Source organism: Acomys russatus, chromosome 29, assembly GCF_903995435.1.
Source record: "Acomys russatus chromosome 29, mAcoRus1.1, whole genome shotgun sequence".
NCBI lineage: Eukaryota > Metazoa > Chordata > Mammalia > Rodentia > Muridae > Acomys > Acomys russatus.
Window position 1 is genome coordinate 23,599,671 of NC_067165.1, and position 17,641 is coordinate 23,617,311.

At 45.9% G+C, this 17,641-nt stretch overlaps 1 protein-coding gene across 2 annotated transcripts; it reads left to right on the plus strand.

The window, feature by feature from the left end:
• Positions 1-95: 95 nt before the first annotated feature.
• Zbtb8os (zinc finger and BTB domain containing 8 opposite strand) lies at positions 96-11,053 on the plus strand. Of its 2 annotated transcripts, XM_051171743.1 has the most exons (7): positions 105-508; positions 7,383-7,407; positions 8,238-8,359; positions 8,516-8,598; positions 9,295-9,347; positions 9,994-10,030; positions 10,773-11,053. In XM_051171743.1, the coding sequence occupies exons 1-7, from the start codon at positions 376-378 to the stop codon at positions 10,857-10,859; spliced, it is 540 nt and encodes a 179-aa protein (XP_051027700.1). In that variant the 5' UTR covers positions 105-375; the 3' UTR covers positions 10,860-11,053. The 2 variants fall into 2 exon arrangements, with proteins under 2 accessions (XP_051027701.1, XP_051027700.1); XM_051171744.1 differs by lacking the exon at positions 9,295-9,347 and having other exon boundaries at positions 96-508.
• The last annotated feature ends 6,588 nt before the right edge of the window (positions 11,054-17,641 follow it).

Below are 17,641 nucleotides of genomic sequence, written 5' to 3' on the forward strand. Positions count from 1 at the left end.
TTCCTAAGAGTGCCGTTATGATAACGACTCCCTCAGCGTAGCGAAAGAAATTTCCGGATCTAGTTTAGCAACTCCGAGGACCAGACGAGGGGGGAAAAAAAAATGCATCACCGTTTAGACTTACAGGTGCCTAATGCAAGGTGCCTTTTAACTTACTCCTTTAATTTTTAGAAAGATCCAGTAGTAGTAAGTGCAGAAAATAGGGCACTTGGTCTAGAAAAACATGGCTATGAAAGCGGCAGGACCTAGGCTGGAAGTCGCAAGCGATGATATCCTTCCGCGAGCTCCAAGAATGGAGTCCTGGTCCTTTTAGGCTGGCTGTCAAGGGGGTGGGGTGTAGGGCGGAAGTCATGGCGCAGGGCCGAAGTTTAGCTGATGAAGGGCGGAAGTAGAGTCCTCAAGTCTGCGATCATGGCTCAAGAAGAGGAAGATGTTAGAGATTACAATTTGACGGAGGAACAGAAAGCGATCAAGGACAAGTATCCTCCAGTCAATCGGAAGTATGAATGTGAGTAGGTGGCTCAAGGTCTCTTGCACACCGGCAACCTCGGCTGCTTACCTGCAGCTTCCTGCCTCGCCCATTTCTGTGCCCCACAGGTGCTCCTGGCATAATCTCAGTGTGCCCCGTATTGTACCTCATTTAGGAGGAAAGTGAAGAAAACGATCACCTTATTCGAGGATAAAGAAGCTTGAGGCTCGGCGCCCACCCTCAACCCCTCGTTCTCCTAAACGCCCACGTGTGCCTGAATCACGTTTATCTTTCTTTGGGTTAATAGTTCAGTAGTATAGCGCTTTGCCTACATTTATCTTTTTAAGCTATAGTTGTGTGCTAGTTGTATTTGCAAGCGTTTTCTTGGTTGTCGACCTCGAGTTTCTCCTAGTAATGGAATAGTATGACCACTTTAGAGGACTGAAAAATTAATTGAGAAATATCTTGGGTGCGTGCGTGTATATGTGGGTGTGTGGTGTGTGGGTGTGTCCACAGCCCAAGGTTGGATTTTATTATGTACTAAAACTTAATGAATATATTGCATCACGCTAAAAATTTTTTAAATTAAAAAACTAAGGTTTTGACTATAGTTTTTTTTTATAGAACTATAACTTGTTAATTGAATTAGTTGTTTTTTTCTTTTTTTTAATTTTATTGAGTTAATTTATTCAGATTACATCTCAATTGCTGAGTTATTGTTATTTTTTATTTTATTTATGTATTTATTTATTTTGGTTTTTTGAGACAGTGTTTCTCTGTGTAACAGCTCTGGCTGTCCTGGAACTCTCTGTGTAGACCAGCCTGGCCTTGAACTCACAGAGATCCACCTAACTCTACCTCCCAAGTGCTGGGATTAAAGGCATGCGCCCCAACCCTAACCCTGTGCCACCACCACCCGGAAAGTTATTGTTATTTTTAAATGAGTGTTTTGAGGTTGTTTTTGGTTTGTTTGTTTTTTTTTAAGCTCTTGCGTCAGCCTCCACACCTTTGATCCATCACCCAAGTGGTAGAGGCAGTAGGATCTCTGAGTTTGAGGCCAGCCTGGTCTACAGAGTGAGTTCCAGGGGACAGCCAGGGCTACAGAGTAAGATCCTGTCTTAGAAATAGAAAACTCCTGTGTCTTTAGCATGCTAGATCAGTGGAGGGTTCCTGAGGTGAAATACTTTGAGAACCACCCTGTATAGCAATGTATCATCTTTTATTTTTATTTTTATTTTTTACAGTCCAGGTCCTTTATTTCTTTTGCACATTGGGCCATGAATTTGTACAGAACGGGCTCCAGCAGCGCAGGCTCCCTCCTGTTAGTCCTCACGAAGTGCGTTGCTCTCTGGGTGGCGCAGGCTGGCGCTTCAGCTGACCCAGGTGCCCTCCTCCTTGGCTTCCTTCTTTTTCTGGTCCTTCTCCTTCACACGCGTCAGGAAGCCATGCCTGCTCGCAGAGCGCTCGATGTGCTCGATGCGCACGTCGATGCTCTTGGCGAGAATCTTGCCCTTAACCTGCTTGTTCACAGTGATGCCCACAGCGTGCTGGGTGACACTGTAGACTCTCCCGGTTTTGCCGTGGTAACACGTATGGGGCATTCCTCTTTGAACAGCGCCCATTCCCTGATGTCTACAATATCACCCTTCTTGTAGATTCGCATGTATGTGGCCAAATGAACAACTCCATACTTCCTAAAAGGCCTGGAGAACACACAGCAGGCGCCCCTGCTCTTTCCCTTCCTGTTCCTCATTTTGGCCAGTTACTGCAAGATGGCTGCTGCGGCCAAAAGCATGTCATCTTTTTAAAAAAATTTTTCCCCCGAGACAGGGTTTCTCTGTGTATGTAGCCTTAGCTGTCCTGGACTCAACTTTGTTGACCAGGCTGGCCTCGAACTCACAATGCTCCACCTGCCTCTGCCTCCCGAGTGCAGGGATTACAGGCCTGCGCGCCACCATGCCGGGCCTTTAAATTTTTAAAAAAAGAATTGAGTGTAATTTACATATACTGGAGTAAAATGTTAAGTACTTTTCTTTTTTGTTCCTCTCTGACCCCCACTGGCCTGCAACTCACCAGGTGGACTGAACTTAGACCCATCCTCCCTGGTGCTGCAATCACGGACTTGAGCCACCACAGCTGCCCAGTTATTATGCCTACTAACCAGATGTGCTGTGCAAACAGCCCTAGTTCCTGGCGCCTAGGAAGCTCCCTCAGCTCCTTTCCAGCCTGTCACCCCGGAAGCCAGCGGTGCTCTATTCTGTATTTCTGGAGCATGGTTTTTGGGTTAGAGGTTCACGGGAATGGCCTGGTGCTCTGGGTCCTTCACTTCTGGCTCCATCACCCCATCAAAGATAACGCAGGCAGACTCAGCTGAGTGAGCACAGAACTACTGATGCTGAAAGAGCTGAGAGTCAAGCTGGGCAGCGGTGGCGCATGCCTTTAATCCCAGCACTCAGACGGAGATCATCGAGGCAGGAGGATGAGACCCGCAGGTGGATCTCTGTGAGTCTGAGGCCAGCCAGGTCTACAAAGAGAGTTCCAGGACAAACCAGGGCTAAAACAGAAACTATGTCTCAGGGAAGAAGAAGAAAAAAAAAAAGCTGAGATCCATTCCAGTTCACACAGAGATTGAGGAGTTTTTTGTTTTTTAACAAGGAGAAGTGACAAAGTACAAAGGATTAGTCACTGTGATTGCTGTAGCTGCAGCAAGGCCAAGGGCCCCCAGTAGTTTTGGAAGCCGGGTCCTAGCCTCCCACAGACCAGAGACAAGAGGCCCTGGGCTGTGGGCGTGATAACATTTCAAAGAACTAGGGCCTTGAAGATTCTTCAGAGTTGGAGAGGATACATATTTACAATTTTAAAACTTTTTGCTACTTGCTGTAAAATAGGGAGATTAAGAGCCTCCTGGGGCTGGAGAGATGGCTCAGTGGTTAAGAGCACTGCCTGCTCTTCCAAAGGACCCGGGTTCAATTCCCAGTGCCCACATGGCAGCTCACAACTGTCTGTAACTCCAAGATCTGATACCCTTACATCAACACATATAAATTAAAAATAAATAAATAAATAAAAGCAAAATCTTAAAAAAAAAAAAAAAAAAAAAAAAGAGCCTCCTCTAAGTATTGGCTAGAACAAAGAGGGAATTCTATAACCGTTACCAGGCTTTTCTCAGGCTAGCATTTTAACTAAGACTTCTGCTCTATCCTAGGGATGTGGCCTTATGCTATTGGAACCCGTGCTAGAGCTTGTTCAGATGCAGGTGCTCTGAGAAAGCTGTTACATCCTAAAAGTTTTGCAGTTCCCAGCATTATTTTGAGATTTGTGTTAATGCGTATAATAGTTATGATTATTTATTTATTTAATTTGTTGTAGCAGGAATTGAATTCACGGTAAGCACTCCACCACTGACCTCCATTCCCAGCCCCAACTCCTTTTAAAATGAGTTTCATTGGGGTCCATGTTGTTTGGAAACATGGGGTTCTATATACCTCGGTATTTGAGCTCAGTACATATACCAGACTGGCCTCAAACTGGCGATCCTCCTGCCTAAGTCTCGAAAAAGTGTTTAAGTACCTCTCTACTTCTTTTTGTTTGTTGTTTTTTATTTTATTTATTTATTTTTTAAATTTTTTCGAGACAGAGTCTCTGTGTGTGTGACCCTGGCTGTCCTGGACTCCCTTTGTAGACCAGGCTGGCCTCAAACTCACAGCGATCCACCTGCCTCTGCCTCCAGAGCGCTGGGATTAAAGGCGTGCGCCACCACGCCCGGCCGTACCTCTCTACTTCTAAACAATGCTGTAGTCTAAAAATAGCCACACGTTCTCTGTGCACTTCAGGTTTCTCTCCGCTTCTTCATCCTTTCCTTCTCGTTGCTTTGCTTTCTGTTTCCTGCTCAGTATAACATATCAGACAAGTACCCTGCCTGGGCCACACCGCCAGCCCTCAGGTTTTTTCTTGAAAGTCAAGGGATTTCACATTAAGTGACCTCTGAGGATCCCTGCTAGTGGGAAGAACTGCTGGTTGCTGTGGTACGCATCCTTACCCTCACACTCAGGAGACAGAGGCCAGAGGATCTGTCACCTGGTCTACATAGTGAACTGCAAAGGACAGACTGGAAAGGAGGTGATGGCAGTCGTGGTGAGGCATGCAGGAGAGCTGCTGGCGTCTGGTCCTTCCTGTGGGAACAGCAGGGAACACTCATTGTACGTCTTGGAATTGGCCTTCCAAAATAGTTTATTTTGTATTCAGAATTGGACTAGCTAGTCAGGCAAAGCAGCTGCTGTCAGGAAATATTTGCTGAGAGACTAATATATCAGAAGATATCTGATGCACATGCGCTTTGCGGTGTCACACAGTGTAGCCTTGAACTGGGCTCGGGTGATCCTCAAGATTCAAATTCAGAGTAGCTAGGACTGCAGGAACGAACCCATTGCTGCACACCACTTAGATGTTTTTAGGGCGCCTAGAAGAAGCTTGTCCTGGTGGCGCGTGCTTGTAATCCCAGCACTCCAGATAGAGGTTGAGGCAGAAGGATTAGACCAGCCTAAAGTGCACAGGGAGACCATGTCTCTAAAACCAAAGGAAAGTGACTTAAATTATTGTTCATTTAAACATGAGTCTAGCCGCAGCAGTGGCGCATGCCTTTGATCCCAACACTCGGCGGGGGGGGGGGGGGGGGGGGGGGGGCGGGGCAGAGGCAGGCGGATCGCTGTGAGTTCGAGGCCAGCCTGGTCTACAAAGTGAGTGTAGGACAGCCAAGGCTACACAGAGAAACCCTGTCTCGAAACCACCCCCCCAAAAAGTCTAAAGAATAGGTTGTTTTGTTTTTAAAATAATACTAGGAAAGAGTTAACTTTATGGAGTAACAACATAGCAAAACTCTGACTCAGGTTTTCTTATTTTTAAAGGATTTTTTTCTGATTCTAAAGATTTGTTTATTTTTTGTGTGTTTTAGTGTTTTGAGGGATATATACATGTGCACCGGGTGCATGCCTAGTGCCCGTCAGCTCCCCTAGAACTGCAGTTTCAAGTGATTGTGCGCTACTGTTTGGTGCTGGAAACCAAGTCCCTATCCTCTGCAAGAGCAGCAAGTGTCCCTAAGCAGAGAACCATCTCTCCAGCATCATCTTTTTTTGTTTGCTTTAACTTTCTTTCATATGTGTGATGTGTCAGTGTGTATATGCATGCTCATGAGTGTGAGGGCACACGTGCATACAAGTCAGGAGAGCCTTGGATGTCAGTCCTTACTTCTCTGCCTTTTTTTTTAAAGATATTTATTATTTATACATGTACACCTGCAAACCAGAAGAGGGCACCAGATCTCAGTATAGATCGTTGTGAACCACCATGTGGTTGCTGGGAATTGAACTCAGGACCTTTGGAAGAGCAGACGGTGCTCTTAACCTCTTGAGCCAGCTCTCCAGCCCTTCTCTGCCTTCTTTGAGACAAGGGGTTGTGGCCATTGGTAAGACAGGCTAGCTGACCCAGGAACAGCTAGAGCAGGTTCCCGACCTTCCGAGTGCTGTGACACTTTAATACGCTTCCTCATGTTGTGGTGACCCCCAACCATAAAGTTATTTCATAACTGTAATTTTGCCACTGTTATAAGTCATAACGTAAATATCTGTGGTTTCCTATGGTTGTAGGCGACTCACAGGCTGAGAACCTCTAAAAATTCTTGTTTTCTCCTATTTCCTGTAAGCATGTTAGGATAATAGACGCTTGTGCTGCTGTGTCCGACTTTGACATGGTTTCTGACATAGATCAGAACTCTTGTCATATTGCCTTACACAGCATGCACTTTTATCTACTGAGTGTGTGTGTGTGTGTGTGTGTGTGTGTGTGTGTGTGTGTGTGTAAGAAGTGGAGCACTTGCTGCAGAAGCTGTTCCTCTGCGCATGCTCAGTTCAGGACCCAGCTCTGGCCTTGAATCCCAGCATTTCCCTTAGTGCTTTTCCTATCACGGGCACTGCAGAGCTACAGTTAGGGCTGTGCGTGGTGAGCACGCCCTGCCTCTGTCCTTGTACAGTTGCACTCCTCCTTCACGGGAGTTACCTTCCGATGGATGAATCAGACAGAAGTCTTATCGTTTGGTACGACTCTCAGCCTAGAGGCCTAGGAAGGCATGCGGTCTGCATACAGCAGACCTTCCCAGAAAGGACTGGGAAAGAGCCTTGGTTTTTATACCCCAACCTCATATGGAAATCAGTACTCATTGAATTTTATACATGACCATAATGAATGAGCTTCTTGGGGGGGAAATACTCACACCAACTTTACCAAATGATTTACTTTGATCCTTATAAGGAGAAATAAATGAGAACACACACACACACACACACACACACACACACACACACACGCATAAAGAAGCGGGAGGAGGACGCATATGTATGCTGCCACAGTGTAAGTATGGACGCCAAAGGACAGTTTTCTCCTTCCACTATGTGGTCCAGGACAACAAGTGCTTTTAGCCCCTGAGTCATCCCCTTGCCATTCTTTTTCTTTCTTTCTTAAAGATGGAGTGTTGTTGCCAGGCAGTGGTGGCACACCCCTTTAATCCCAGCACTCGGGAGGCAGAGGCAGGTGGATCTCTGTGAGTTCGGGGCCAGCCTGGTTTACTGAGTGAGTTCCAGGCCAGCCAAGGCTACACAGAAAAACCCTGTCTCAAAAATGAATGGGTGGATGGATGGGTTTGAGGTATTGCTGTGTGCCTGGTGACCGGGGCTGGAAGCTGTGATCCCCCGGCCTTAGCCTCTTAGGTACTAAGTTAGAGGTGTGAGCCTGATGTCCAGCTGGGATGAGGCTCTCAGTGAGTAGCACTGGAGTCGTTTCCTGCTGTTTTTGCCTACTGCCTGGCTGTGATTTGAGAATCAAGTCCACTGACTTACACATAATTTTCCCCTTTCTCCCTCAGATTTGGATCATACGGCTGACGTCCAGTGAGTACAAAGAGTGCTGTTCCTTGAAACTATGTCTTTAAATTTTTTAATAAAAAATTTAGCTACATTTGTGTTTTTAACATTGTTCATATTATCTTACGCGTATGGATACTTTGCCTGCATGTATGTGGGTACACCATGTGTGTGCCGGAGCCTGAGGTCAGAAGAGGTTGTCATATGGGACTGGAGTTATAGATGGGTGTGAGTCGCCGTGTGGGTGCTGGGACTAGAACCTGGGTCCTCTGCAAGAACGACAAGTGCACTTAACCACTGAGCCATCTCTCCAGCCTTTACCTTTTTTTTTTTTTTGAGACAGGGTCTCACTGTGTAACCCTTGTTGGCCTGCAATTTATTATATAGACCAGGCTGGCCTCAAACTCATACAGGTCCACCTTCCTCTGCCTCCTCAGTGTTGGGATGGCCCTATTATATAATTACATTTTATTTTGTATGTGAGGGTGTGTGTGTGTGTGTGTGTGTGTGTGTGTAGAAGACCTTTGTGCCACAATGTATGTGTGGAGGTCAGAAGACAAATTGGGGGAGTCGCCTCTTTCCTGTGACCAGTGTCAAGCTTGGTGGCAAGAATCTTTACCCACTGACCCAACTTGCTGGCCCAAGGGTATTTCTCCTCTTATTTAGTTATGTTTTAAATGCAAAATGATGGTTTAAATGCATCCAATTTGGGTGCCTTTAAGTTAGACATTTAGTTTTATATTTATCAAATAGTTTTCTTTTGACTTTGCTGTGGAATTTCTCGTAGTGGCTTATATTGTGAGCACACTATTTTCCCTTGTACTTTTATTTGTTTCAACTTTAACTTTAACATTTAGGTTACATGCATGGGGGGATACCCTGGAGGAAGCCTTTGAGCAGTGTGCCATGGCCATGTTTGGTTACATGACAGACACTGGCACCGTGGAACCCCTCCAAACGGTAGAAGTAGAAACCCAAGGTAACTGATTTATTGGCACAGAGAAATCACTGAATGGGGAGACATTGTTCTGCATGCCCTGGGTACCCAGAACAACAGTGAGCCGAAGAACTTGACTGTACTGCAGCCTTTAGAGCCAGCTGCTAACCACTCGCCGTGCCCTTTGACCCTGTGCAGGAGACGACTTGCAGTCTCTGCTGTTTCACTTTTTGGACGAGTGGCTTTACAAGTTCAGTGCTGACGAGTACTTCATACCGCGGGTAAGCACAGGGCTTTCTCTCTTCTTTTTTCTAAGAAGTAGGCTCTTGGTTCTTACTTTGAAATTGAACAAATAATTAAAGATAAGGTATATGATCCAAAAAGCAGTCCATATAGCTATGAGGTAATATTGATTTGTATAAATTACAGGGTTTTTAAATAAAATGTTTTATTTTTAACGTATGTATGTATGTATGTTTATATTGCCTGCATGCATATCTGTGTACTATGTGCATGCAGTGCCAATGGAGGCCAGAAGGGGGCACCATAGCCCCTGGTACTGTAGTCGCAAACAATTGTGAGCTATCATTGGTGCTTGGAATCAAACCTGGGTCCTTGGCAAGAGCAGCCAGTGCTCTTAACTGCTGAGCGATTTCTCCAGCTCCCTGTAAGTCCTTATTGATTAACCTATTTTGTTAGGTGTATGTTGTTGTTTTTTAACTTAGATCTCCAACTAGTATTTGGTGTCAGAATTGTATAAGAGCATCTTCTAAGGGCTGAAGAAACCTCCCTAGGCCAACACAATGGAACTTACCCTGTCCATCCCAGCGCTGAGGAGGCGGAGCCATGAGGGACCCTGTGAGCTAGGCCAGCCTAGTCTACATGGCCAGTGTTAGGTCAGGCAAGGTTAAGGCTAACATGAGTTATGTAAGACATTGTCTCAAAAAATGTTTAAATAACATCTTTTTCCTCTTTAGGAAGTGAAAGTCCTTAATATTGATCAAAAAAATTTCAAGCTACGATCAATTGGGTAAGTTTTGAAACTAGTTAAGTAGCCAGTCATGAAAGATGATAGAATGTGTTCTTCACTGAACTCAGTGAGCGTTGTGCGGGGCTAGGCTTTGCAGGCCGAGCAGCCAGTGCTCTTAACCCTGAACCATCTCTCCAGCCCTCAATTATTTTTATGATGAAAAAAACTTATATTTACCCCAGCACTCGGGAGGCAGAAGCAGGCGGATTGCTGTGAGTTCAAGGCCAGACTGGTCTACAGTGTGAGTGCAGGACAGCCAAGGCTACACAGAGAGACCCTGTCTTGAAAAGGGAAATTATATTTACAATTAGTATCTGAGCTCAGTTTAGATGATTCCAGTTGTGTTTTTGGGTTTTTCAAGGTTGGGTTTCTCTGTGTAGCACTGGTTCTCATGCAACTTGCTCTGTAGACCAGGCTGGCCTCGAACTCAGGGATCCACCTGCCTCTGCCTCCCAGTGCTGGGACTAAATGTGCTCAGCTTCATGCCAGTCTCCCTAGCAACAATAATTGGAGCCTGTGCCATTTATTCCGGCTCCTGCCATCTCTCTCTCATCCTCCACTTGGAGATGGCATTTAACATGTGAAGAATAAAATAAAAGTAGAAAATTATAGAAATAATAATTATGCTCTTACTTTCCTTCTCAAGGTGGGGAGAAGAATTTTCATTGTCCAAGCACCCTCAGGTATGTTCAAATGTCTAGCCATTGAGAGCATTTTGTCCCTTCTTACGTCACATGTCTGTGTGTGAAAATAAGCTTTAGGTTTTTGGTTGTTTGGGTTTTTGGGGGCGTTGTTTTGTTTTGTTTTGACTTAGGTGGTGACAGCAGAGACGGCCATCATTCATCTGCTGCAGCATCTGGTCTGCGTACAGTAGAGCTAGCAGGTGCCCAGTTCCTATTCCCTGGACGTGGTGTGGCACTCAGAATTATTATAGATTCATGTTAGTTGGAAAGAACTTGAGAGGACATGTAATCCTTTTGTTCTAAACTGGGACAGGGTGTGGGGATATCAGGTGTCAGAATCCTGGGAGAGCACTGACCTGGGAAACCGTGTGCCGATCTCCAGCCAGACCTGCAAAGACAACCCCAAAGAGAAAAGGCTGAGGGCCAGGGCCAAGGTCACGTGATAAAGGAGTAGGCGGGGACGACAGGGGCCTGGGCCAGCCTGGGAAACTTGCGTTCTTTGATCTGACTCACTTTATAACTGAGAAACAACCCCAGCAACTGGGGCCCGCGCCTGCCTTAGCGCCGCCTCCTCCACGGTCTGTGCTCCCTCCGTGTGCTGCGCTCTCACCAGCACATTCTACTGACTGACTTATAACCACCAGTTTCTTGTTCTGTAATTGTTTGACTTTCTGCCAGTTCCCGCTAGAGGTAGAGATTGTAATTGCAGTTTCTTTCTTTTTTCTTTTAACTCCAATTTTAGGGAACAGAGGTGAAAGCAATCACATACTCAGCAATGCAGGTCTATAATGAAGAGAAGCCAGAGGTTTTTGTGATCATCGACATTTAAGGCACCAGAAAAAGAAAAACTCTTATGAAGAACTGATTTGTTTTCTTCCTTCTGAGAAGATGCAATGATTAATTTTCTATGGTGTCTTTGCTAAATGGAAACACAGAACTGAGAATTTAAAGTGTGACTTTCAGAAGTTGAAAACCAGTGTGTGGCCTTGCTTTGTGATAATGAGTTCTTCGATTTCTGAGGAACAGTCTTGGTCATTTGTGGCAGTAGCACCAGGTGCCTCGAACCTTCCCATGGAATGCAAGTGCTCCGTGTGGTCTCAGAAGGGAATACCCACTGCTGTAAGCAGCTGCTGGGACGGAATCCAACTGAAAACAAAACCATTTGAGCTGGTTGTGATACAGCAGTATATGTCAGTGACCCCAACACTCAGGAACCTGAGTGTGACGCAGCTTTGGGTGTAGAGTGAGTTCAAAGCTGGCCTGGACAACTGACCATGGCCCCGTCTCTCTTCTAAAGCAGCAATGATACTTCGTATTTTCTTAGAAGAAATATCTGACACTGTGCCTTACATATAGACCCTTCCATAATATAATTTTATTTATTACTTATTTTCACAATGTTGGGGATTATGCCCCGTCATGGTAGCCAAGTGCTCTACCACTGAAATTATAGTTCTAGCCTGTAGAGTGATATTTTATTTCTTTTTTAGGACTTTTGAGGGGGGTGCCTTGAGTTTTTTCAAGACAAATGTATATAATATACAAAGGTATATAATATATATACAAGGGTATATAATATATATATTGAGACAGAGACAGACAACTCAACAATGGCGAGCAGTGAATGGAAAGTCCAAGAATCTAGTAGTCGCTCAGTGCCATGAGGCTGGGTGTTTCAGTTGGTCTTCTGTATAAATTGGAATCCCAAAGAAGTAGGTGTGGCCCAGATTAAAGGTGTGCCTCAAGATCTGGATTAAAGGCGTGTGTCTTGGTTGGAGAGATGGCTCAGAGGTTAAGAGTTCAGCCTAGTCTTCCATAATTCCATTTCCAACATGGTGGCTCACAACCATCTATAATGAGATCTGGTGCCCTCTTCTGCCCTGCAGGTGTACATGCAAGCAGAAGACTGTATACATAATAATAAATAAATCTTAAACAAACAAACAAAAACATGTGGAGTTCAAGGCCAGCCTGGTCTACAAAGTGAGTCCAGGACAGCCAAGGATACACAGAGAAACCCTGTCTGGCTCCGGGGTGGGGGGTGGGGTGAAACGTGCCATCCCACATCAAGATCCGGGCCAAAGGCTTGTCTTCCTGCCTCAAGATCCAGGTTCCAAGCCAGGCGTGGTGGCACACGCCTTTAATCCCAACACTCAGGAGGCAGAGACTGGTGGATTGCTGTGAGTTTGAGGCCAGCCTGGTCTACAAAGCGAGTCCAGAACAGTCAAGGTTACACAGAGAAACCCTTTCTCGAACCCTCCCCCACACCCCAAAAGATCCAGGTCCAGGTGTGCCCTCCATTTCTGGATTGTGGTTCATTCCAGATCTAGTCAAATTGACAATGAAGAATAACCATCACAACAGAGTCTCTCTGTGTCGCCTTGGCTGGCCTGACTCGCTCTGTAGACCATATTAGCCTCAAACTCAGAGATCCATCTGCTTCTTCCTCCCGTGTGCTGCAATCAAAGGCGTGCATCACCACCACACCCAGCCTGAAATTGTATTTTTTTTTTTTTGAGACAAAGTCTCCCTTGTCTGACCAGGTTGGCTTTGAACTCATAGTCCTTGCCTCTGCCTTCTGAGCACTGAAATTTTATTAAAGCCAGTCTATACATCCAGTTAGAGAATAAAGAAAAAAAAATTTAACCTACTTAGTGGTTAAAGAAATGGTTTAGTGATTAATAGCTCTTGCTGAGGGAGAGCAGGCTCTGCTGCTCAAATCAGCAGGACAGCAGAGCTGACCCCACAGGAGCTGCTGGACTTGCAACTTGTCTGCCCTGTGGCCTTGTGGGCATGGGAGAGATGCACTCCTCATCCCTTGTCATCTATGACAGGTGGGAGGGCTGGCCCTAGGGTCATGAAAATGGGAGAGCTAGCCTTGATGCTGCATCTCCCCTGGGCAGCAGGGTAGAGCTGGCTCAGGTTTGGGTGGTGGGGATGTTGCTGGTGAGCCAGCCTGAGGGTGTGAGAGGAGAGCGGACAGGCTGACTACCTCAGACACCTCTCAAGCCCAGATCCAGGGCTTTGAGTTGGCCCACCTCAACACCCACTCCATCAATGAACTGCTGGAGTGTGCGAAGGGGCCCGTCCAAATTACAGGAGCTCCATGATGCAGGGCATCACCAGGGTATCCAGTGAGGATCCAGTATTGATAGAGGCCAGGGCCCTATTGCCAGACCAACAAGTCATTACAATGAACATTTGCAAGCAAAGAAATGTAGACAAAAGGGTGTAATGTGGGACACACACTACAGTTCCCACAATGAGATTTTTTTCCCCCTCTGTTAGAGGGTGAGGTCCCAGGGGAGGGGGAGATAAGTGGGATAGGGTGCATGATGTGAAATTCACAACCAATACTATGTTTTTTAAAAAATTTTTAAAAAGGAGGGTTTTGGGGTAAACAGGATCAAAATACAGTATATACAGGGATGAATTAAAAAAAAAAAAAAAAAAAAAGCAGGCCTGATAAGGCGGCGCACGCCTTTAATCCCAGCACTTGGGGAGGCAGAGGCAGCCAGATCGCTGTGAGTTCCAGGACAGCCTGGTCTACAAAGTGAGTCCAAGACAACCAGGCCTGTCTCAAAAAACAAAGAAGAAAACGAGTGTCCTGTGCATAGGTAACTCCAGCTCTGAGACAAGGGGAGACAGAAGGATCCTGGGGCGTCGTGCTTTCTAGCTTACTTGAGGGTCAGGGAGAGACCCTGCTTCAAGGTGGAGAGTGATCTGGGGCACTTGACACCACCTTCTGGCTTCCATGTCTGAATAGCACCCATGTGTGAATTCACTCACCAGCTTTAAATGAATAAGTAAACAAATACATCTTTTAAACTATTTAAGTTAAATTTTCTTTAAGGGAACTGGAGCAGAAAAACAACTTAGAAATATCTGGACTGTTGTTCCCACTACACTACTGGAGATTTGTCATGCATGCTAGGCAAACAGTATCACTAAGTTGTATCCCAGCCCATTTTTTACTTTGATTTTGAGACAGGTTCTTACTAAGTTGCCTAGGCAGGCCTTGAACTTTGGATTCTCCTGCCTCAGCTTCCTCAGTAGTTGGGATTTCAGGCCCTGCATCACCATCTCACCTGAGTATATAAAGTAGATTACTTTTTCTTCTGTGAAATACTTCATATGGCTGGTCATGGTGGTGCATGCCTTGAATAAGCCCTGGGAGGCAGAGGTAGGCACATCTCTGAGTTCGAGACCAGCCTGGTCTACAAAGTGAGTTACTGGTCAGCCAGGGCTACTAAGAGAAACCCTGGCTCTAAAAACGAGCAAAACAAACAAACAAATGGGCTGGAGAGAGATGGCTCAGAGGTTAAGAGCACTGACTCCTCTTCCAGAGGTCCTGAGTTTCATTCTGAGCAACCACATGGTGGCTCAGAACCATCTAGAATGTGATCTGATGCCCTCTTCTGGCATGAAGGTGTACATGCAGGGAGAACACTGCATACATAATAAAAAATCTTAAACAAACAACCAAAAATAGAAAATAATACTGGATATTCAAAGTAGATAAGGTTTTTTGGGGCGGGGGTTGAGACAGGGTTTCTCTTTGTAGCCTTGGCTGTCCTGGACTCGCACTGTAGACCAGGCTGGCCTCGAACTCACAGAGATCCACCTGCCTCTGCTTCCCGAATGCTGGGATTAAAGGCATGTGCCACTACTGCCTGGTGATTAAAACTTTTTTTTTTTTTTTTTTTTTCCGGTTTTTCGAGACAGGGTTTCTCTGTGTAGCCTTGGCCATCCTGGACTCACTTTGTAGACCAGGCTGGCCTTGAACTCACAGCGATCCGCCTGCCTCTGCCTCCCAAGTGCTGGGATTAAAGGCGTGCGCCACCACGCCTGGCAGATTAAAGCTTTTTTTCACGGCCCAGGTATTCTATTACAGCACATGTCTTTAATCCCAGCAGAGGCAAATAGATATCTGGGAATTCAAGGACAGCCTGCTCTACATAGTGAGTTCTAGAACAGTCGGTGCTATAGAGAGACCCTGTCTCAAAAAAAAAAAAAAAAAAAAAAAAAAAGCTTTGGGCCTAATTTGCAACAGCTTGAATTAATTTCTTTCTTTCTTTCTTTTTATTTTTCCTGAGACAGGGTTTCTCCATATGACAGTCCAGCCCTGAGAGTCCTGCACTCACTTTGTAGACCAGTCTGGCCTTGAACTCACAGAGATCCACCTGCCACTGGCCCCTGGATGCTAGGATTTAAGGCATGCGCCTCCATGTTCAGCTAGCAGCTTGAATTTCTATTGAGAGGTTCTCTCTGAGAAAATCAAAGCTAGATATATTCACAAGACTGTCAGGGTGCCCCTGGGCGGTGCCAGATTTCAGCACAGACTCTGAAGGCTGCACTGTTCTCAGGGTACTACTTATCAGAAAGTAGTATTAATGACGATGAACCCAAGAGCTTAGGTCTGAAAGCAGCTCCTAAGAAGACTATCACAGGTAGGGCGGTTCCTCCCAGCACTCAGGAGGCAAAGGCAGGTGGATCGCTGTGAGTTTGAGGCCAGCCTGGTCTACAAAGGGACTCTAGGACAGCCAAGGTTACACAGAGAAACCCTGTCTCAAGAAGAAGAAGAAGAAGAAGAAGAAGAAGAAGAAGAAGAAGAAGAAGAAGAAGAAGAAGAAGAAGAAGAAGAAGAAGAAGAAGTCTATCCCAGCAGAGATGACTGAGGGCTTTGCTTCCTTACTCAGGCACATTTGGTCAAGTTCAGGTGCAGATCTCCTGGCACAAATATGCAGAGGAGCCGGAGGGGTTGCTCCGTGGTTAAGAGCGCATGCTGTTCTTCCACAGCACCCGAGTTCTGTTCCCGGTACACAAGAGCCTGAAAAGCCAGCTCCTAGAGAGCCAACACACTCTCTTGTTTTGGTTTGGTTTTTTTAAGACAGATTTTCTCTGTGTAGCCTTGGCTTAGCTATCCTGGACTCGCTTTGTAGACCAGGCTGGTCTCGAACTCACAGCGTGCGCCACCACCGCCCTGGGCCCCAACACACTCTTCTGGTCTCCACAGCATCCACATGCTAGAGTAATAATTTAAAATAAAAGCAAAAAGAAAAACCTCAACAGCATGCAGAAGAACTAGTTACCCTTTACTGCAGCAGACTGGCAAGCTATTTTTTGTAAGGTGTGGACTTTTACTAAACTGGTCTGAGTGTACAGGCAAGCCCTGGCTGCCTCAGGCCTTTGTTTTTGTCCCTCTTTAATGGAACCCTTTGCTTAACAGGAGCTAATTGGGATTTGATTGTGGAAATAAATAATCAATGGAATACCGTGAAAACAGAACCAGATATAGAGGTTGTTTTAAAACCATGTTGGAAGCTGGGCGTGGTGGCACATACCTTTACTCCCAGCACTCAGGAGGCAGAGACAGGCAGATTGATGTGAGTTCTAGGACAGCTTGGTCTACAAAGTGAGTCCAGGACAGCCAAGGCTACACAGAGAAACCCTGTCTCAAAGGGGGGAAAAACATGTTGGGGGCTGGAGAGATGGCTCAAAGGTTCAGGCACTGTCTGCTCTTCCAGAGGTCCTGGATTTAATTCCCAGCAGCCACATGGTGGCTCAAAACCATCTATAATGTGATCTGGTGCCCTCTTCTGTCAGGCAGGCATACAAGCAGGCAGAACGTTGTATAAAAACAAACTAACAGACAACAACAAAAAAACAAACAAAAAAACAGTGGCACATGTCCGTAATCCCAGCACGAGGGAGGTGGAGACAGGAGGATCTCTATGAGTTCAAGGACAGCCTGGTCTACAAAGTGAGTCCAGGACAGCCAAGGCTACACAGAGAAATCCTGTTGAAAACAAACAAACAAAAAACCCAAAACAAAAGGCATGCTGGGCTAATGAGATGGTTCGCTGTGTGGAGGCACCAGGCACTAAGCCTGACTAATTAAGAGTTCAATTTTTGGAATATGTGTTGGAAGAAGAGAACAGGCTCCTGTAGATTGTTCCTTGACTTTCACATGTGTGCCTCCAAACCCCCAAGCAACGGTGGCTGCGGCGGCGGCGGCAGTTTTGGAGTGAGGAAAGGCATAGGAAAGTAAAGTTTGGAACAGAAGGCAAATTGTTCCAGTTAGTGTGACCGGTAGAAGGAGTTCAATAGAAAGGATCTGGGTATGGTGGCGCACGCCTTTAATCGCAGCACTCGGGAGGCAGAGGCAGGCGGGTCTCTGTGAGTTCGAGGCCAGCCTGGTCTACAGAGCGAGTCCAGGACAGCCAGGGCTACACAGAGAGACCCTATCTCGAAAAACCAAAAAGAAAAGAAAAAGGAAAAAAAAGTATTTTGTTTGTTTGAGATGCGGTCTCCATAAGTTCCTGGCCTCACAGAGTGAGTTCCAGAACAGCCACGGCTTACACTGCCATGAAGTACCAAAACCAAAAACCACCACCAACAAAAAACCCAAAACAAACAAACAAAAACAACTGAGGTCACACGTTTGATTCTAATTCTGTTCTCATGAGCTTGGACTTACTTCCCTAAGTATGTATTGTGGGCATTAGTGTGAGCTAGTAGTAATTTATTTTATTCATTCACCTGTAGTCCCAGCACTCGGGAGGCAGAGGCAGGCGGATCGCGGTGAGTTTGAGGCCAGCCTGGTCTACA